Source organism: Eptatretus burgeri, chromosome 9, assembly GCF_056783735.1.
Source record: "Eptatretus burgeri isolate ZD-2024b chromosome 9, Ebu_testis_v1, whole genome shotgun sequence".
Lineage (NCBI taxonomy): Eukaryota > Metazoa > Chordata > Myxini > Myxiniformes > Myxinidae > Eptatretus > Eptatretus burgeri.
Window position 1 is genome coordinate 80,596,955 of NC_140969.1, and position 22,717 is coordinate 80,619,671.

Genomic DNA, 22,717 nt, shown 5'->3' on the forward strand with positions numbered 1-22,717 from the left:
GGTGCCGGGGGTGCCCTCTAAACAAAACTCTCCTTTCAACAGCCACACTCTCAGCTGGTCCATGAACTCCTGCACCCTACAAAACAGGTTTCGAGCCTTATCTCGACACCAACAACAAAACGACCTCCTTTTCGTAAATTTAACTAACCCACGAACTAACATTACTCTGACCCCGGTGTCCCTTGGGTGGGAATCACTCCTCCCCCATCATTCATCGCACCATGCATTCCACATTTGCTCCATTCACTCACTCGGGCCCACTGACCCATGCTCACTCATTGTACACTTTTCATTTCACACCAACACTCCACACTGCCATTCTCCGAACTAAACTCCCCCAACTAACTCGTGCTCCCTCGTCATCCCTTATTCTCATGCACGTTCCATTTAATCTAGGTAGCTATGCTACATCCCCACTCCACATTCCTTGTCTGTCAATGTCTCCAAAATCCAAAAATCCATTTCCCATTTCTAAATCTATCCTAAAATCCCTCAAACTAACCCATTCCACGGGCTCCATGAGGAACAATCCATGTCCCCATGAAGCCGGTCGAACGATACCAACCCCTCCCACTAACCAGTGCTTCCTTTACCCAAAATTTAACAGGATGTCCACCACACATTGCAGGGCCATATACTTGGAAGCGAGGCTTTTTTCTGCACCGCCATGGTGGTGGTTTACTGCATGACTGTTCATTAAGCTCTACCGAATATAAGAAATGCAATGCAATATGTACAGCACACAAAGCACTTAACAGTTTTCTAGTTGTTAGACGGGTCTACAGACACACATATGCACACACACCCAAGAAATAGTGGCTGATGCCTTTAATACGGACTTGAGCTCGGAGGGACAGATGAGCTGAAACCCAGGACCTATCTTGCACATTTAAACCTTGTGTGGTCTTCAAGCTGTTCGGACCGGGCACCAGCGAGGGCGAGCTGGTTCCAACCACCTTGATCCGCGTTCCTTTCCGAGCTCCTGCGGATCCCCTCGTGCTCCGGAACACGTGCTGGTGAGACGATGTGCCGATCCTTCCCGAACTTGCGTCATTTCCCCAAAGATCCACCGACCAAGATGAGGCCAAGGAGTCGCACCAAGCCGGGAACCAAGCAGAGACCACGAAGAGCTCCACGAACCAAGAAGAACCAGCCGAACCAGACCACGAAGCAGAGCAAAAGCCGAACCCGCACCAGAACAACCCACTCCACGCATAACAAAAGCCACCCGAAGAACAACCTACACTAGAACCAGCACCCGAACAACCCACAGCAGAGCCGAACCAAGATGAGGCCACGAAGCAGAACAAGAACCGAACCAGCACCAGAACAACCAACTCGAGCCAAGCAGAGGGTCCCCTTATTATACCACTCAGCCCCGCCTCGCTTCCGGTGTGACTCATTCGCCCTCGTGCGCCACCCCCCACAACCGCGAGTGGAGGCTGTTTACATGCTTTCTGCCGGACACGCCACAACAGTCATTCCTGTATACGCTGTTGAATCTCGGGACGGGAGGGTTCTTCTTCTTCTTCTTCTTCTTCTTTGCAGAGTCGGGTCGTTCTTCTTTGTTGTTGTTGTTCTGATTGAACCCTAACTATTAAAATAAATCACAGCACATTTACAGATATTTACCCATGAAACAATGGAAGGTGAGCTAGCTATAGAACATGTACTTACCGAGATAACTGTGATAAAGGACCCAAATGTTCAGTTGGATAGATTTCCAAATTCGTAACAGTATTTCCTGAAGTCAAAACCCAACTTTAATATTTTTGTAATAATATAATTGTTTATTCTGTGCTTAAAATTGACACATTGACCAGTATTTCTGGTCAAAATTGCCAGAAATTTAAATTAATTAAAAATAAATTTAAGTACTATTTGTAAATTACCAGAGGTTCATATTTACTTTAAGTAAAAATAATTTGTTATATTTCTCGAATTACTAAAATGCAAACATGAAATTTGTGTGCATGTCATCGTTACAATACACTGGTGTACAGAACATCAATTCAAATATTTATTTAGTCAAGCACTGAAAATTTTATTTTACATTATTTTCTCTCGATAAAATATATACCGGGCGTAGTGGCATGCGCCTGTTATCCGGATACTCAGAGGCTTGGGTTGGAGGATCGCTTGAGGACGGGAAATCTGCTCTGCGCTGGGCCGCGCTATGAAAGGGTGTAGGGCAGCCCAGAATCATGGAGAAACCCAATCCTTATCCCTGTGTCGTAAGAGGCGACCAGGGTTGGTTCAGGAAGGGCATCCGGCGTAAAACCTGTGCCAAATCAGTATGCGGATCATAATGGCTGATCAGCTGTGGCGACCCCAAACGGGAGCAGCCCAAAGACGAACAACATTCCTCTCGATAAAATATACAAACATAATCTGTCATTTGTCAGATATTTTTTCCCTTGCCTATGGCACACCTAATTAATCCCAAAATCCTACAGTATGTTGACCGAGTTCCCAATATTTCTCGTCATAAACAATGTCATGAGTTCAGTCTCAGATAGTCATTGTATCATCATAATATCTGTACTTCATTAGTTACTTTAAATCAACAGCTATTGCTGATCATCATCATTATCAGGTCTTAATATCATTACAGTCGCTATCTATCCTGATTTCACATTACATATTTATCAAAACTTTGCAAATCATGGAAAGTAAAGTTCCTTGTTCTCTTGTGATGTCTCCATTACAGATTCTCATTTTCTTTCACTTAAATGAGCACATTGTGTTCCTCTGGACCGAGATCATAGCAGTATTTGGTTGTTGCTTCAAGCAAAATGTTTTCCATCTGTAAGTGGGATACTCTCACAATATTTATTGGTACAATACAAAATGTATGAAATCCATTTAATTCCTGTTCACCAGGGTTGGTTGACTCAGCACGCCATCCTTCCGAAGTCGGCGAAATGAGTGCCAGTGTGAACTGGTAGAGGGGCGCTGCATCAGCGACACAGTCGCGCTTCCAAGAAATGAGAGCTACCCCGGCAGCGAAGCTGACATACGCAAGAAGAAGAAGAAGAAGAAGAAGAAGAAGAAGAAGAAGAAGAAGAATGCATGCTTGTTCTGCAGTTCGCAACTCCCTGGTACGCACTCCTAAGTCCCCGCACATGTGCAATAATAATCTATCGATATACTGTATTACTAAAACTCTCATCATGTATGTATGTATGTATATATGTATATTTAAGAAATACAGCCAAAATGGTACACGATAGCACAAAAATTTTCGGGCCACCTTACTCACCATTCTCCTGCTGTGTGCAGTATAAAGTTTCGTTCAAATCAGGCAACCACAAAATTATTTTAAAAATCAATTCCCGATTCAGTCAAGTACTCTTCGGGAGTATTTGATCAATGCAAACAACCTCAACGGTATAGTTCGCTGGAGCTATCTTTTTTTTCTTGAAATAATTTTTTTTTCATCAACCGCTGTCACAGCGGGAACCCAACGGCATGAGCAGTCCATTCAACGAATATGTACGTGCATTACGGTCATCGTGGTACTGACACACTTCCTCCTCTTCCGGGTCGTGATCGCACTTCATGTATTTATGAATGATGACAGAATCGCTTTTAAAACATCCGCTATTTGTTGTTAATTTTGTTACCGAAAAACGGCAAAGCCCTCTCAGTCTCACAGTGACGTTCCGAAATCGTGAGCAACACCAAAGTATTTTGCAACTCCGTATAATATAGTTATTCACTTTCTGGTTATCCATGAATGGGGTTTTTTTCACTTCCTCATCTATCGGGATGTATTTATTCCTAATTCGTGGCCTTGAAGCGGAGAGATGTTATGTTTGTGTTCACGCTTTCGATGGTATCACGGTAATCGAGTTCAGGACTCAGAAAGACGACCAGATTTCCTCATACGTTTCTTGAAGTTGCTTTGTTCGTGTCCAACTTCACACGATTCTAAGCCACTGGTTCTATCTTATGTTTAACGCGATTGTTATGTAAACGCAGACGATACAAATCCTCCCGTTTCGTACGAAGAGTTCGAGCTTTGATAAAATGCTTCTTAAATGTCACATATCTCGTTAAAAAATTCGTGACTATCATCACACACACACACACACACACACACACACACACACACACACACACACACACACACACACACACACACACACACACACACACACACACACACACACACACACACACACACACACACACACTCGGTTGTTATGAAGTTTGTTTTTAAGTTCAATTCAAATAACCATTGTGTGTTAAAAGGAACACCGCATGTTTTTCGTTCACTGCCCGACTCCGTACCTTGCCCCCCTAGTGGACTGGTTATTGGTAGTGTCCGTCTATTCGATCTTGGCTTATATTTTCGAAGGTTTGGTGACGTTCTCTTCATGTTTCCAAAAGAATTCCAACGAAAAACGGACGTTTTAAAATGTTTGTTGAGACATTCCATCGATCTCGAGCAGGTAGTCATGTTAGCCTTATCTCGTGAGTTTGAACTTTTCGGCGGTCTGATCTTTCTCTTGAATGCCAACACTTTGTGGAGAAAACCATGATTTACAAGAATCTGGTAATCGGCTGCCCAAGTATCAACATCGTTTGGTATTTCAAAACAAGCAACCCTTCAGTGAAGTTGTTAGCAGACTTTATTTATTAATTTATTATGTACCAAAAGTGATTTTAACATCTCTTAACCACAACATCCTCCCAGGCAACATATACAACACAAACCAGTTGCACAAAAGATCGGTGGACGAATGTTCCTTAGTGTGTGCAAACAAGGTGAATCTTATTCTGAATCTTGAGAAAATCGTTCCCGATTCATTTAATTTATTCTTTTCGGTCATCGAACGACACATTTGTACAATGAGTTCATTATTGGGCATCAACATGACACAGTACAGTATACTGTATATGAGTAGGGAAAGAATACTGGTTCTGGCTCACTTTTCCCCATGTAAATGAATGGGGGATTTTCAGCCATGAAATTTTTCTTTTTTTTCCCCTAAAAAAATAAATCCCCTTTTTAGCCCAAGGTATATTTATTTGTCTCCCCTTTTAACCTGGAGCCTGGTGTTGGCTTAGTGGTTAGGGTGGCGGCTTGGGATCCCAGGGTCCTGAGTTCAAGCCCCGTTGGCTGCTGAATTAACACCAGGGGGTTGACTCAGCCTGCCATCCTTCCGAGGTCGGCGAAATGAGTGCCAGTGTACTGATCCCGGTGTATGCCCCGGTTAGAATAGGTGTACCATATCCCTGTGTGTCGTAATAGGCGACCAGGGTTGGCGTCAGGAAGGGCATCCGGCCATAAAACATTGCCTCAAGAAAAAGCCAAACCCCTGCACAGCAGGGAAAAATGGCTGTAAAAACGGTCATTTTTTAATTTCCTCTTTTAACCTAGGGGCTCTCTATTCAAATAGCCCATACAACAAGATAAAGATTTGTTAAAGGTGATTCTAAAGAAATATCTGAAACGTCGAAGCCTCGGGGCACTCTCTATTCAAATAACCCATACAACAAGATAAAGATTTGTTAAAGGTGATTCTAAAGAAATATCTGAAACGTCTAAGCCCCGGGACACTCTTTATCAAATAACCCATACAACAAGATAAAGATTTGTTAAAGGTGATTCTAAAGAAATATCTGAAACGTCTAAGCCTCGGGGCACTCTTTATCAAATAACCAATGCATATTGTTTAGCTCACTCATTGAACCTATAAACATTTGTTCATTCTCAAATTCCTTCAATAGTTTAATTTTCTTTGCACAATAATCCCCATCTAAAATATTGAAAAACAAAACATTTGAATCTTTATATTTTTTAAGATACCCCTTTTGTGCCATTACGAAATGATAAACTTCTCTTAATGATCTCATCTGACCACCTCCTGAGCCACAGGTTATTTTTGTTAAGCCCCGCCCACTTTTCCTAAGCCCTGCCCACTTTGCTAAGCCCCGCCCACTTTTCATGAGGTTTTTTATAGGTCACGCCCACTTTGCCTAAGCCCCGCCCGCTTTTGCTAAGCCCCGCCCACTTTTCATGAGGTATTTTTTATAAGCCACGCCCACTTTTCCTAAGCCCCGCCCACCTACTCTTACATCATTTCCAGTTCATCTCTGACTCACAAAGAAATCACTAGAAAATTTCAGCATGTTTCAGTTTCTATGGTTTCCATGTTATGAAATGGTTTCCAGCATGTTATGAAATTCCACCAGGGAATTTCCACAGGAAACCACACCCAACAGTCTCCCTATAAAAGCCTCATGCCCAGGCTCCATTTTAAACATTTGTTTTTGCTGGCAATGGTGTGCTGTGTGCTTGCCTGGAACTCTCAGACTTGTATGGAACTAAACCTTCAAGTTGATGAACTGGATTCAAACCTCTTATCCATTGAGGCAAGATTTTTATTTTCCTATTTTTTAGTTCCTTTTAAACATCGACTCGTTTAATAATTAAATAACTTAATTAATACATTATTATTTTCTCTCACAGGAAATTGTATCTGAAATGCAACATGAAAATACCGATTTTGCCACAACTTGGGGTGAAATTGTTGGCTTGGTTGAAGACCTTATGAGCGACCAAGACCGACAGAACGAGCAAGACCTTGAGTGGGATGACTTTGGGGTCCCTTGGAACTCTCTGACTTGTATGGAACTAAACCTTCAAGTTGATGAACTGGATTCAAACCTCTTATCCATTGAGGTAAGATTTTATTTTCCTATTTTTAGTTCCTTTTAAACATCGACTCGTTTAATAATTAAATAACTTAATTAATACATTATTATTTTCTCTCACAGGAAATTGTGTCTGAAATACGAAATGAAAATACTGCTTTTGCTACAACTTGGGGGGAAATTGTTGGCTTGGTTGAAGACCTTATGAGCGACCAAGACCTACAGAACGAGTTCGTCCTTGATGACCCAACCAAAGAGTTATCCCTTGGAGACCAGCAAAACCCTGAAAAAGAGTTTTACAGCAATAGTACTCATTGTGAGTTATCAAGACAATACCCACTGAACAAGTTATACCTTGATGAGCCAGAATACAAGTTTTACCTTGGAGACTCACAAATTTTGAAAAAATCAGTAAATGAGTTCTGCCTTGATGGTTTAAATAACTACCTTGGAGACTCAGGAAAAGGGTTCTGCCAAGATGGTTCTAAATATGGGGCCTACCTTGGAGACTCACAAATTTTGAAAAAATCAGTAAATGAGTTCTGCCTTGATGGTTTAAATAACTACCTTGGAGACTCAGGAAAAGGGTTCTGCCAAGATGGTTCTAAATATGGGTCCTACCTTGGAGACTCACAAATTTTGAAAAAATCAGTAAATGAGTTATCCTTAAGAGACTTTGTAAGTTGGTTTTACTTTGAATACTTGAAATGTGGGTTCTGGATTGATAACTCACAATGTGATACATATCTTGGAAACTCAACGGGAATGTGGTTATACCTTGAAGACTTGGAAAGTTGGGTTTATGTTGGACACTTGAAACTTTTTTGGGGGCTTTTATTTATTTATTTATTTATTTATTATTATTATTATTTTATTTATTTATATTTTGGAGACTTTTGGAGTTGCTATCACTCTTTGGGATCTAAACCTATCGATGTAGTTCTTTGTCGGATGGTGCTTGATGGGAGTAAGATCAAGAAAGTTCTGGGAAGAAAGTGCAGGCTTACTCCCCTTTTACGTCATCAAACCTGAAAGCCTTAAAAGACAGAATTGGAAGAAGAGAAAAAAACAAAAAATATACATTGTTCGTTCTGGGAAGAAAGTGCAGGCTTACTCCCCCTTTCTACGTCATCAAACCTGAAAGCCTTAAAAGACAGAATTGGAAGAAGAAAAAAACGTAAAAAATATATATATAGGTGGAAATCTCATTTTGAAAAAGACATTGTGTTGGGCGAGGATTGAGTTGGGGTTGAGATTTTGAATGTGAGGGTTGGGGTTGAGATTTTGAATGTGAGGGTTGGGACACACACACACACACACACACACACACACACACACACACACACACACACACACACACACACACACACACACACACACCAACAAACAAAGTTAAGCCTTGACTTCAGTTGAGGATTCTGTGTTTGGGGTTCACAGATCTAAGAACGTCCACCCCTTGACACACATTATATACTGTTATACACCTCGGACTTGGCCCTCGAGTGTCCACAATGGTGTATAGTAGGAGGGAGTGAAGCGCCAACCCATTGCTCCCATTGCACACACATTATATACTGTTATACACCTCGGACTTGGCCCTCGAGTGTCCACAACGGTGTATAGTAGGAGGGAGTGAAGCGCCAACCCATTGCTCCCATTGCACACACACACACACACACACACACACACACACACACACACACACACACACACACACACACACACACACACACACACACACACCAACAAACAAAAGTTAAGCCTCGACTATTCAGTTGAGGATTCTGCATTTGGGGTTCACAGATCTAAGAACGTCCACCCCTTGACACACATTATATACTGTTATACACCTCGGACTTGGCCCTCTAGTGTCCACAAAGGTGTATAGTAGGAGGGAGTGAAGGGACAACCCATTGCTCCCACGGGTATTATCTGCTTAGTTTTGTCTTTTGTAATTCCTGTGAATAAAATGAACCTAAAATCTCTTCCCCTTCCAAATCATATATCTTATAAGTCCAAGGAACTGTATCTATTACATCAACAATTTTAAAAAGTTCTTTCGTCCATCGTTTAGTAAAACCCTTTTCAAAATGAGATTTCCACCTATATATTCTTACGATATCACCAACTTTGAACTTAGGTTTTCTGACATTAATCTCTTTTTCATATTTTAATTTTGTAAATGTTTCTGATGGCTTCATATTTGTTGACGTGTGAATTGTGTCATTATACTTATCCACAATATCCTGAATAAAAGATGACCATTGTTGTGAACCGAGTTGTGTGAATTTTTTATATAGTCTCTCTTTTAAGGTACGATTAAAACGTTCAACAACAACTGCCTTCCCTTCATTAAAGGTACTGTATAATGTAATACTGTTATTTTTTAGAAAATTCATAAATGTCTTGTTATAAAACTCCCTACCCTCATCAGTCCACAATTTTTTAGGTTTTCTCTTACTTTTATTAAATATCTTTTGGAAGGCTAACATAAGAGTATTACCTGTTTTGTTTTTTAATGGTACAACCCACGCATATCTACTCCTCAAATCAATAACGGTTAAAGCATACTTGTACCCCTTATCATTATTGAGTTCAATCAAATCAGCAGACCAGATATAATCTACTTCCTTGGAATAAACTTTCCTTCTCTGAAACTTTGTGAATATTGGTTTATGTAATTCATCAGCTAATTGCTCTTCAGTCTTAATGACATCATTAGAGCTTACAAGTTTTTTGAATTTCCAAGTCCAAGTTTCAATTTAGCACTGATCATCTTCTTCACAATGAACCGATCAACTTTTTCTCTCAAGGTTGGATTTTGTATCAGAGACAAATTATACAACATTTCTCTATTGGCTTCATGCTTTTCTTCCAACGTTGTGGTATTCCCATAATGAATATCGTGTCTCATGCACACTTCATCAACTCTATTAATGGGTTCACTCCAGGATTTAGGATTGTCTGCCTCATCTAATCTTTTATCCAAGTTTGTGCCTGGACCACAGAAAGAATACCCTGGAAGATGTAATTCCCCTGGTATTCCAGTAGTTGTAAATTTACTTCCTGATAAAAACTTTTGTATATCTCCTCCTAGCTTGTGTTGGGAGATAAATTGATTTTTTTTTGAACCACACACCGAACATATACCTTTTTGTATAACCCTGTTATTTTTACTTTTAATATATGAAATATTTTTAGTATTAGTTTTCTTTTTACATTTGAGACAATAACTCATTTATTTATGAGAAAAATTCCTGCAGAGTGCAAAAACCTTTTTAGTTTCCAACATGCACATTTGAATCTTAATTTTTAAAACATAAAGAATCCTTAGAAATGCCTTCACTCTCTCCCCCATTTATTTAAGAAAAAAAAATGAAAAACTTGAATTAAAATACATGTCTTCTCGATGTCAATAGTCTTGTCGAAAGTATTGTAAATAGACTTATCAATTCTTTGTTTTCCTCCTCGGTGGGTTGAGTTATTTTCTGTAATACCCCTATTCTTTTTTGAATCTCACTGGTTTCCATATTTTGATATTTATTCATCCACTCTCTTTCCTCCCTCTCCTCCCTCTCTCTCTTCTCTCTTTCCTCCTTCTCTTTCTTCTCCCTCTCCTCCTTCTCTCTCTTCTCCTTTTCCTCCTCTTCCCTCTCTTCTTCAACTCCTTCCTCATCCCTTACTATCCTTGAATCGCTTACACCCCATAGAATATTATACATATATTCATCAGGATTTCTTGTTATTCCTGTATCCAAAATAATTTTTTTTACAACAGGAAACCAATAAAATTTCTTTTGAATTTCTAAAAGAGCCTTACCTTTTCTTAACTTTATAATTTTTTCATTATTTAACATTCTAATTAAATCTAAAGTTGTCGGTTTATCAACATCAGCATAATGCCAATCTTTTATTGAAAATAACTCATTCTTATGTTGTAGAACATATTTATTAAAATACCGAATACCCTTTTCTTGAAGGTATGCTTGGACACAGAAATGATAATTTTCTTGAAGCCTTCTTGCTGTCATTTATGTATTAGAAATATATGTTAGAATAATATTATGGCACGAAACACCTCCCCATCTTCCCATAGTTAAATCATTTTGTATTTCCTTACTTATTATATATAATCCTGTTTTTTCTGTTTTCATGAGATAAACAAGGGCAAAACCATTATTATATTTACCCTTATTAAATTCTTTTATTTGTTGTTTACTAATCGTGGCCCCACAAAACTCATTCTCGATACCAAGTGGATAATATTCTTCCTTACGAGACTGATTTAATTGTTCCAGGTCTTCGAGGTTAATTTTAAATGACCAATTATACCCTAAATCATTCATATCATACCCCCATTGTTCTATTCTCATACAAACGATACGCCCTTCTTTATAAAAAATTATTTTAATTTGAACTGTGAATTCTGTATGACCTGGAGATAATATCAACACTTCTGTATCTTTGGAATACACGGCTGTTTTATTTAAGGATATATATTGTGATAAATCGCTTAATCTCACCAAGTCATTCGCGTCAGTCGGGCTTGGATAATTTTTTAATTTATAAGCATTTTTCATGTTAATATTTTTGGTTATATTATATTTTTGTCGTTCAGCCTGTGCCTTTGTGTAATAATTTGATAAATCAATATCCAGTTCTTGAGATACACCAAAGATAGAACCATCTTTACCAACATAAGTCATTTATATTAGATTAAAAATAATATCATAAAATTTTTTATTTTTGTTGAGTTGAAATAACACATATAGGCAAAATTGGCCACAACACTTGGAATTTAATTCTTGGACTTGAAATGTTTGATAAACACCATTCTGTAAGAATTTTATGACTTCAACAGGTGGTGGAAGACCAAAACTATCAAAATAATATTTGTCTTGACTATTAAAAATACAAACCCAATGAGAACCGTTCCCATTATTATCTTCTAAGTTCATAATAATATTCTTTGTATGTTTCGGCACATTTGTTAATTCATCTCTCATACAAATAACCACATTATGAATTTTTAATTTCTTACAATATTTGACAAGTTGTAAATTTGATGTTGTATTCTTTCCAAATTCTTTCAACCACTCATCAATGCTCATTTATTTATTAGAAAGATATAATCCATTACCTCTTTTCGTTAATTTTACACCTGCTTGTGCTATAGAAGAAAGCATATCTCCAACTAACAATCTCGCTTTATCAGGCAGACCTTCAAGTTTTTCAGCAAAATCTACAATTACACCACTTCCACTAATTTGTTTCTCCAACTCTTTGTTATGTCTTTCCAATTCTTTTGAGCCTGGAGTTGAGCCTTCCTTTCGTTGGCAGTTTTCACCGCTGTTGAAATACCACCCGTCAATGCTCCAACCGCACTTAAACCAGCAAATAAAGGAATTAGAAATGGGAGAAATCCTCCACTCGTCTCTCTTATTGAATATTTTTTCAACATTGGTTTTGTCATTTTAATTTTAAGTGAGCCAGTGTCATTCAAGATTTTAACCTGTTCTCTTGTGAGAAAAACATCAATTCTTACTGCTCCTTTTCTCTGAATTGTATTAACGTTAATCGTACAAGGCTTTTGATTTTGAACACAAGATGATAGTTTATGAAGATTGATTTGATTAACATATACCCCAGTTGGTACTTTGCCACTCATTTATTTAACAAAAAATTATGTGAGACTAATCATCACACCATTATCTGTATTAATCTGCAATTCTGTTTCTTCCAAAAGCAAACAATATGTATCAACTTCTTCACTCTCTCCTCTTTCAATGTATGGGGAAGTATCCACTCGATTAGACTTTATAGTTTCCTTTTGAGCGCTCAGGTCAAACGCATAGATTGTATACAAACTTTTAAATGCTGTCATATCCAAAATAGGTTCTTTATTTCCATTACTTTCACACACCTTTTGGTAAGACTTGTATGCTTCAGCAAAATCATTTTTTCCCAATTAATTTCCAATCTATCTCGTGGGTAAAATGTTCCATCTAGAGAAACGCGAAGTTGTTTCACCTTAGCATTATCACTCAATGCATTATTCTTATCAGTCGCAGTATCACCATCTGGCTTTTTAAAAATGATCCACAGATATCGTGGCTTTCCTTCCAGAACACCCAAATTCCACGTGTAAGTTGTTTGATTGAGTTTAACGTGTTGACATCTTCTTTTGAGGTATGATACACTGAGTGGTTTCTTTGAGTTAAGTCTTCGATTCAACATCTCTTCTGTTTTAAGATTAGGAGTATATTCACTGATATACCAACTCATTTCCTCAATTACAAATTTATTCTGATCACCAAAAGCACTACCAACACCAAAAAGCAATCGATTTTCATTATCATTCCTTTGTAGTTGAAATCTAATTTTAAGGCCATACAGAACTTTATCATGATCACAAAATCCAAATATACCTTTAAGAGGAACTGCCACAGTAAAACTATTTTCTGCTTTTGTATCATCATTATACATTCCTTTCCTTTGAGTATACCCAGGGTCTGTGTTTGTTCCCGTTGACATATCAGGAATAAAACCTTCGACAGACCCCTTTCCCATTCTATCACTGAATGTATATAGTGTAAATTTTATCATTTCAGATACAGCAGAGACATAATCAACCGCTTCAACTTCTTGTGTTCCAATATACAAACGCACACTATCAAACATTTTCCAGAAGAAATCATTTACAAGTGTAGCGTTTGTGTTATTCCCAGCCTTAGTGAATTTAAATTTACACAACAAGAAACTTTCGGAGAGATTCAAATAGGTTTGTTGATTATTTATTTCAAAACTTTTTGTACCATTCGTATTCCAGTCTGTTCCAGTTATTGCATTTACCTTGAAGTAATCTTCTTTTTTAGTGGAGTTTGAGATAATAATAGTATCATCCAAATCATAGATACTATCAATTGCTTCCATACTTGTATTTATTTAGGAAAAAAAGATGTTAAAACTTTTGAAACCCTGATCCAAGTATTTGAATTATTTTCTGTCGTTCTTGGGGGGACAACTGAGTTTTGCCTTTCTTAATTTCTTTTATTGCTTGTAATTTATGAGATTCCTTCTGGGCATCTTTTATACTCTTTACAGCACCTGCTACATTTCCCACAGCAGAAGCAGTTGAACCAATTAGATCTTTATGTTTAAGAATAGTTGAACCAATACCCATGAGAGTATCAATTATCCCATCTCCTCTAAATTGATGCCCAACATCCCTTTGTCTCTTAGGTTTATAGTATCCTCTACCAAGATACATACCTTCACCCTTGTAGTATGGGGAAAGGAACATCCCATCCCCTGTAATTATTTTATATTTTCCCAACTCGTGTTTCCTCACAATAACCATCGTATTTATTTATTGGAAAACTTCACGTAGGTGAATTCTGATAGATATAACTTCTCCATTAAAAGAAATCACACGATTATCTTGGTCGGTTATCCTAAAATTTACTCTGTGTATGGTTTTTCCTGACACAGGGAGATAAACCAAAGTTAAAATCCCATAAATCTTGGTGTAGCCGGCTGTTCATTGTTCATCCAGTGGTGGTGTGCTGAGAGGTGGTTTTCTTCTTCCTTTCCTTCTTCGAACTAGCCCCGCCCAGCGCTCTGAGAGTGTCGGCAGCCGATTGGTGGAGGCAGCTGCAATCTCGAGCGATGGACCAATCATGGGTCCCCAGGGGAGGGTTCTGAAGAACGAGCCCCAAGAAAGGCAAGGAACGGACTGCATGAGGTCAGTCTGCGATCGGCTGGATGAGAAACTGCTAGTGAGAGTCTGGAATCGGCTTCGTGAGGTGCGCTCCCCAAGAAAGGCAAGGAGGGGACGGCATGAGGTCTGTCTGCCCTTGGCTGGATGAGAAACGACTAGTGGGAGTCGCGATCTGCTGTGTAAGGGACGGCTGTGTCTGTCTGCGATCTGCTTCGTGAAAGAGGCAGGAGAAACGACTCGTGGGAGTCGGCGATCGACTTAATGAGGAGGTGATCGACACGTCTTGTAATCTCATTGATCCACCTGCAGAGGCCAACACCCAGAATTGGCCTAGTCTGCTGAACAGGCCAGGCCTGGATTTGTATGCTGGACCATGTGAAAAGCCAGCTGGAGCACACCGCGGATCTTTCACTCTTGTGCCGTCGACCCTACGGTGGCTGAACGCACTGAGGCTGCGTGAGTGGGTGGTGCAACAAAAGGACGACACCGCTATTTTGCCACACGGCGTGTTCGAGCTGGGTGCTCAAATCCGTTGACATCAGCTTGTCACGAGCTGCATTCTTGCCTTTGACATTTTCCTCTCATCCATGAGGCATCACCAAGTACTGTGTGTCTTGTCTGTTTGTCTTATCTGCATGTTGTCTATGGTTTATCTCACTAGGGTTCCCTTCGAAACCCGTAATCCGCAGCTCCCTAGTTAAAGGCGGGTTATAGATTGATTAAAACATTGTCGTGAATGTTTTGCTTGTGTTGTGTTCCCCGATGTGTCCCCAATAAATCTGGCTGAGTTATACGAGATTTGCCACCTTGAATTTATTCGTGCCGCGCCTAGGAACGATCCGCTCGATTTGGATATATAACCCAAACGGGCTATGGACTGGCAGACCTCAGTCTCTGACAAATCCAATCTGTAGCCGGGGTCTATTTCCCCAGCTAGCAAGGCACGTAGTCGGGTGGTAGGAAGGGGGAATCACCACCGGAAGAGGGATAAATTTTCATCCAACTTTTCTAGACCAGTTTTTTGTGTAGATTACGAATATTGAAGGTGATCAGCCAGGTTCAGGGGCTTTTCCGAGATATTGCGGGTCAAATGTCAACCGGGGTCAAATTTTGCCAATTATGAGTTTTTACTATAAAACTGATTCTGAAAGCTAAAATACTCTGTATTTATGGCTCGTTTCTACTTTCAAGTGTCTAATCTTTATCAAAACAGAAAATCAAATCATTTTAGGGCTGACCTTAACTCAAAGTTCAAAGGTCAACAAATAACAACTAGTGAAAAAACAGATAAAATGCCTAAAACTGGTCTATGTTGCTGAAAATTGTGATCAATGTTTCATCTAAGCTAAAATAGAGGAACGGGCACCCCTACCCATTTTCCCACCCATGTGTCCTTGTGGGGTCCCCCAGGGGCACCTCCTTGCCCCCAGAACGTTTTCAAAAATATTGATTTTTTAAAATTGCAAACAATTTCAAACTGGTAAAATAGCCTGAAGTCTGTGTAAAAAACGGTAAAACTGAAAAGAATAAATTGATGAAAATGACAATGAGTAATTTCCTTCTTTTGCAGCCAGTGGCGTATCTAGTATGAAACTAATGAAGCTAAAGCTTTAGGGCCCCCAATCCCGGAGGGGCCCCTGAAGCAACTTTTTTACTATCATCGGCTGTTACTATGAAGGTTTCCCATTTCACTGGTTGTCCTCTTGTTAGCGGCTCCCAAACAACATCACCCAGCTTCCTTCCTCATTCCCTGAAGGTTTTCCTTCCAAAATGCTAATGGCCTTACTCTACTATCCTGAAGTCTAACTCTTAACAGAATCTTTGCACACACAATGCTGTGGTTACTTGCTACTAAATGCTCCCCTACCACCATCTCCTCCACCATATTGGGATCGTTACTTAAAACAAAGTCTAACACTGCAACCCCCCTCATGGACTTATCTACAAACTGGGTTAAAAAGCAATCTTACACTAAATCTCGGAAATCCTCATCCGCTCTGCCTTGGCAAGTTAAAATCCCCCATAATCAATACTCTTCCCTCACCTCATGCCCTTTTCACTTCGTCATGTAATCCTCCTTCCTCCTCTTCCTTCACAACAGGAGCCCTATAAAAGCATCCCACCAGTATCTTACTGTTTTTACAATCTCTAATCTCGAGCCATACAGTATCCACCACATTAGTTTCCTCCTTAAATGTCACCCCTTTCTCTCAATGCTGTCTTTTACCCAGATCGCTACACCTCCTCCGATTTACTCCTTCCAATCACACTGATACACCTTGAAGCCTCCAAATCCTGTCCTCCAGTACTCTCCTCATTAAACTGTCTTGCCAACTTCAACTATAAAGTACTCCTTGCTATACCTACTCAACACTGCCAGCACTCGCTGCACCCTCAACACTGCCAGCACTCGCTGCACCCTCAACACTGCCAGCACTCGCTGCACCCTCAACACTGCCGACACTCACTGCACCCTCAACACTGCCAGCACTCGCTGCACCCTCAACACTGCCAGCACTCGCTGCGCCCTCATCAGTCCTGCACTTGTTGAATCCTCACCAATGCATTCACCCACTGTACCCTCATCACTGCCTGCACTTGCTGCACCATCCTCACTGCTACCTGCACTCACTGCACCCTCATTGCTGCTGCAGTTGCAGCACCCTCACTACTGCCTGCACTTGCAGCACCCTCAACACTGCCTGCACTCGCTGCACCCTCATCAGTGCTGCACTTGCTTCAACGTCACCATTGCATTCACCCAATGTACCCTCACCACTACCTGCACTCGCTGCACACTCAACACGGCCAGCACTCGCTACACCCTCATCAGTGTTGCACTAGCTGTACCCTCACCACTGCATTCACCCACTGTATCCTCACCACTGCCTGCGCTCGCTGCACCCTCACTGCTGCCTGCACTCACTGCACCCTCACTGCTGCCTGCACTAACTGCACCCTCATGTCTGCCTGCACTCACTGCAACCTCACTGCTGCCTGCACTAACTGCACACTCATGTCTGCCTGCACTCGCTGCAACCTCACTGCTGCCTGCACTCGCTGCACCCTCACCACTGCATTCACCCACTGTACCCTCACCACTTCCGACACTCGCGGCACCCTCACTGCTGCCTGCACTCACTGCACCCTCACTGCTGCCTGCACTAGTTGCACCCTCACTTCTGCCTTCGCTCGCTGCACACTCACTGCTGCCTGCACTCGCTGCACCCTCACTGCTACCTGCACACACTGCACCCTCACTGCTGCCTGCACTCGCTGCACCCTCACCACCACCGGCACTCACTGCACCCTCAACACTGCCTGCACTCGCTGCACACTCACTGCTACCTGCACTCACTGCACCCTCATCAGTGCTGCACTTGCTGCACCCGCACCACTGCCAATGCTCGCTGCACCACCCTCACCGTTACCTGCACTCATAACACCCTCACCGCTGCCTGCAACTCACTGCACCCTCATCAGTGCTGCACTTCCTTCACCCTCACCCGAACAAAATACACAAAGCAACAACAAAAAGCACTTATCGTGGTCTGGCGTAGGAGCTTATAAAAAAAAACCTCGTGCGAACCCTCAACCAGAAGTACCGACCAAGAAGTCTTTATTTATTTATTTATTTTCAATGAAGTAGCACAATTTATTTATGAACTGTAGTACCAGCTCCTACCACCTGTTTTTACAATCTCTAATCTCCAGCCATGCAGTATCCACCACATTGATTTCCTCCTTAAATGTCACCCCCTTCTCTCAATGCTGTCTTTTATTTTCTTCCAAGAAACTGTCGGCTGTTTCTTCCCAGAAACAGCCTACCGTTTCTTCCAAGTTGATAGAGAGCCAAGTATTTTTGTTTCAGGTCTTGGAGTTCTGTTCTGGTTTTAAGACCATATTTTTCAAATTTCATGGGTTGTTGTATCTTTATTATAATTCATGGATCGGTGTTTGTTCACCGCACAACTCCTGTCACAGTTCTGGGCCAATTACATCCAGACTTGCTCCATAGGATCAGCATGACCCTCAATTAGTGCATAAGGATGTTTTATTTTTATGTTTGCTGGTGGTCTTGACAGGGGGGGGGTGGGGTTGTAAGATGGGACACAAATTCTGTGTCACTGTGTAAGGTGGGACACAAATTCTGTGTCACTGTGTATCATGTCGCAACACCTCCAGGTGGGGGAGGGTATTACAAGTCCCCACCATTTGCAGTGCAGTATTCCTGTCCCCATGTTTTCCAGTGCAGTGAAGTGTTTTGAATTATAATCAGAAGGTATGTTTTTGCCTCATGCATGCAACCTGGGTTTTTTATTTTATTTTTGGGAGAAATTAAGGCAGCTGCCAGTTGCCGACACACTACCCAAATATAGGTTTGTGTCAGCAGAATGCGTTGCATGAAAATAAGATGATCACCCATATGGCAGGTATTAAGCTCGTTCATATAGTTTATTGTCTTTTTTATTGATTTTTAGATCCTCATGGAGGTTCTCTGTCTTAATCATGTTGTTGTTCTTGAGGACTTTTTTGATTCACAGCCTCCAGTTTTCCTCGAAACTTCCTGAAACTTGGCGTATATATGTAAAAATACCCTGCGCAGACAGTAACGATCTCCGATTTTGAAAATTCGTCCGAGAAAAAAAGTTATGACGTCAAAATATCTCCGCTAATGGTAATTGCCTAAAAAATTATCTCTGAAACGAGGCAAGCTTTTTGAATTCTGTTTGCGGGAATCGAACAGGGCATTAGCAGAGATGAATTAACGCACATATGCACAGATGCCAACCCTCCCGATTTCATCGGGAGGCTTCCGAAAATTCACCCAAACTCCCGCCCTTACGATCACTATCCTTATCCTCCCGAAATTTTGATATTTTTGCACTGTTCACTAATCAGAATGTACTAGTATGAGAATTGAATGAAAAGCATCGTCTGCTACGTATAGCATGTGGTAACTCCATAACGTTCGCTGCTACCAAATTGTACGTAAAAAATTGCAAATTCAAATGAGGAGCAGCGAAACATTGGGTCTGGATCTCGCTTATGCGATCATGCACTGAGATTTAGTGCATGCGGTATGTGTGCAATGCAGTGCATGCGGTATGTATGCACAGTGTATATGCATGCGATACGCTCACTGCATGCAGCTGGGCCCCGTACCAGCCCGGCGGTCGCGACCACCGTGCGGTGTTTAACAGCCGCTAGAGTTCTACGAGTCGCGCTGCAGCTGTGGAACATCGACTTCGAAGTTACCGATGCTTCAAGCCCTCGATGTTGATTACGAAATGGCAGAAAAGAAGCTTACGAAGACCAAGAAATGGTCTCAGAAGTACAAGACCGAATACAGTCTCCAATACCCGTGTATTCGAAAGTCTGAAAGAGGAATTCATCATGCGTATTGTACAGTATGCAGCGTTGATATTTCAGTTGAGCACGGAGGTCGCGATGATATTCGGAAGCACGTTGGAAGCAAACGGCACACAGACATTGCAAAGGAGAGATCTTCGAGCACGAGTACCGGTACACTTCTGAATTATTTCACCAAACAAGGGACAAGCGAGGAAGAGGATGTTACCCGAGCGGAACTTCTCTTTAGTGGATTTATTGTGGAACATAACTTGCCCATATCAGTCTCAGATCATGCTGGACCTCTATTTCAAAAGATGTTTCCAGATTCAAAAGTTGCTTCAAAGTATGGATGTGCAAGAACAAAAACTTCAGCAATAATTGGTGAGTTGTCAAATGTTACTGCTTCATCTATTGCCGATATTGCTTGACTAGCTACAGACGGTAGCAATGACAGTGGTGAGGCCCAGCTATATCCTGTCCTGATTTCGTACTATGACAACAGTGCTGGGATTGTGAAGCAAGGTTTGCTAAGTTTGCCTGCGTGCAAACAAGATTCCACTGGAGAAAACATTTTCAAACTGCTTGATCATGAGTTCAGTGACAGGAAAATTCCGTGGGGAAATTGTGTTTCCTTTTGTGCTGATAATGCCTCTGTCATGGTGGGCAAGCACAAAGGAGTCGCTGCTTATATCCACAAACAAAATCCAGAGTGCTACATCATGGGATGCCCTTGCCATATGATGCACAATACGGCCAAGAAGGCGGCTCAGGCCTTACCCATTGAATTAGATGACTTTCTCATCGATATTTACTACTACTTGGACAAAAGTAGTAAACGCGTCAAAGGAGTGAAAGCACTGCAAGAACTCTGTGATGCCCCGACACACAAGATTCTGAAGCATGTCGCAACAAGGTGGCTGTCCCTTGGTCAGTGCCAAGACAGGCTGATTGAACAGTGGGAGCCACTTCGCCTCTTCTTCAAAGAGGAAGTACGAAGAAAAATGCAACCAACTGTAGCCAAGACTCTAACAACGAGCAAGAAGGACGGCACTGTATCTACTGCCAGTACTGGCACTGCAGGATCAAGCACTAGTGGAGCAGCATTCACCACTACCACTGCAGTATCTGCTGCGAAGAAGACAGCAGGGACAGCACCAAAACCAATGCTGAGAGCAGGTAGCATCACCGGCCCTTCATCACGTTCATCTACAAAGCAGATCCCTTCAGAGTCGAGAAAGACTGTGATAGTCCCATCTACAGGCAAAGGACCCAAGTTAAGTTCTGCTTTTGCCAAATCACTTGATAGAAGCTCAGCAAAACCTTCGAATCAGAGGTCTTCTTCCTTAGCTGCACCTACCTCAAGCTCTCTCCTCAAACGTAAAATTGGATCTGGTACTACGAGTCTGACCTCTTCTGCTGGCAGTAAACGCAAGTGTGATCGCCCTGCGGCTAAGTGTACTACGAGTTCTACAACTAAAAGCGCATCTTCCTCAAACACTGTGCAGGAATCTAGAGAAAAACGTGTCAACAGGATGTTCTTGTCTCCACAAACAAAACTCTATTGTTTCTTCCTTCGATATGCTAACAAGCTTTTTGAGAAGGGGAATCTTCTGCTCCAAAGAGACGAACCCTGTATTCATCTCCTGCACGGAGAATTGAATGGTCTTCTGAAAGATATCTTCGTACGGTTTTTGAAACCATCGGTGTCATCGGTTGCTCTGGTAAATGTACCCTTCTCTGACAGAAATCATCAGAAGAATGATGAGGACCTCATGATTGGGAACGATGCCAAACTGTATATAAGGGAACAAAGGAGTCTCAAGAAATCCACCTTCACTCTGAGTGAGTCAGACATCCAAGGTTTCTTCAGTGCAGTTCGCTCATATTATGTGAAAGCCTGCAATTACATCTTCAAAACCTGGCCGCTAGATGATGAATTAGCCAAGCATGCTCAGGTGCTGGATGTTAAGCTGCACCAAGAAGTGGGGTTTGACTGTGTGGAGTTTTTCATCAAGAAATTCCCCTGTCTGTTCAGTGGCGGTGATAGTGACATAGACAGTCTTGAGAGTGAATTCGCTCACTACCAGGCAGACGCCTCCATAGCTACAATTGCTACTGAGACAGTGAGAGTGGATGAGCAGTGGCATCGGATTTCACAGCTCACAGATCCCTGCACTGGTGCCAAGAAGTATCCTAATTTGAGCAAAGTGATGAAGGGAATCTTGGTCATTCCTCATTCGAACGCATCATGTGAGCGGGCACTCAGTCTTGTACGGAAGAATCATACTGAATTTCGTCCCAATTTGAGTGTCAAAACCCTGGAAGCTCTCTTAATTGAAAAACTAGCTCATATCATCCCTTGCTACCAGAGAGAATACAGCAAAGACATAATCAGAAGGGCTAAAAGAGCCACACAGCTGTCACTCAGCAAAGCTGCCATGGAAAAAGCAAGCAGCAGTAGTACCAGCCAGTAAGGTAAGAAAAATATTGCTTATTTTGTGCTTTTTGTTAATCTTTGATTGTCCCCTAACTTACTAATATTAACATACATGTAACATTAAAAAGTGCACAATTTTCCCCTTTTTTTGTTCAAAAAGTGGGAATTCTTAACATGTTAAATGCTCCAAAATAGGGCTCAGAGGGCACGAGAGAGCGTCTAGAACCCCAGAGCTTCCAGGGCCCTAAGGCGGGCCCTGGACCCCGCCGCAAGGGTCGAGCGCTCCGCGCTCGAGATGTGCGCTAAGCGCACATTATTTGGTGTCGGTTGCAAATCCTCCCTAATTCTGATTTCCAAAAGTTGGCATCTCTGCATATGATACATCACTATGACGTCATATCAATTTTTATGACGTCATTCCTATTTTTTGACATTTTTTGTTTCACAACCCAGAGTTTTCATCGGATCTTCGTGAAACTTGCCATGTATATGCAGAAAGCCCACGCGCAGGCAGTAACCATCTCCGATTTTGGAAATTC

General features: G+C 41.3%; 1 protein-coding gene and 1 long non-coding RNA gene across 2 annotated transcripts in view; both read left to right on the forward strand.

The window, feature by feature from the left end:
• Positions 1 to 3,461: 3,461 nt before the first annotated feature.
• Positions 3,462 to 22,717, forward strand: part of LOC147020432 (serine/threonine-protein kinase RIO1-like) — a 56,253-nt gene continuing 36,997 nt past the window's right edge. Inside the window, exon 1 of the mRNA XM_085895744.1 lies at positions 3,462 to 3,495. Coding sequence (XP_085751870.1) covers positions 3,472 to 3,495 — 24 coding nt within the window. The 5' untranslated portion in view covers positions 3,462 to 3,471. The remainder of the gene's footprint in view (positions 3,496 to 22,717) is intronic.
• LOC147020433 (uncharacterized) lies at positions 6,422 to 8,940 on the forward strand. Its single transcript, XR_015061832.1, has 2 exons — positions 6,422 to 6,694; positions 6,790 to 8,940. It is a non-coding gene; the product is annotated as an uncharacterized LOC147020433 (long non-coding RNA).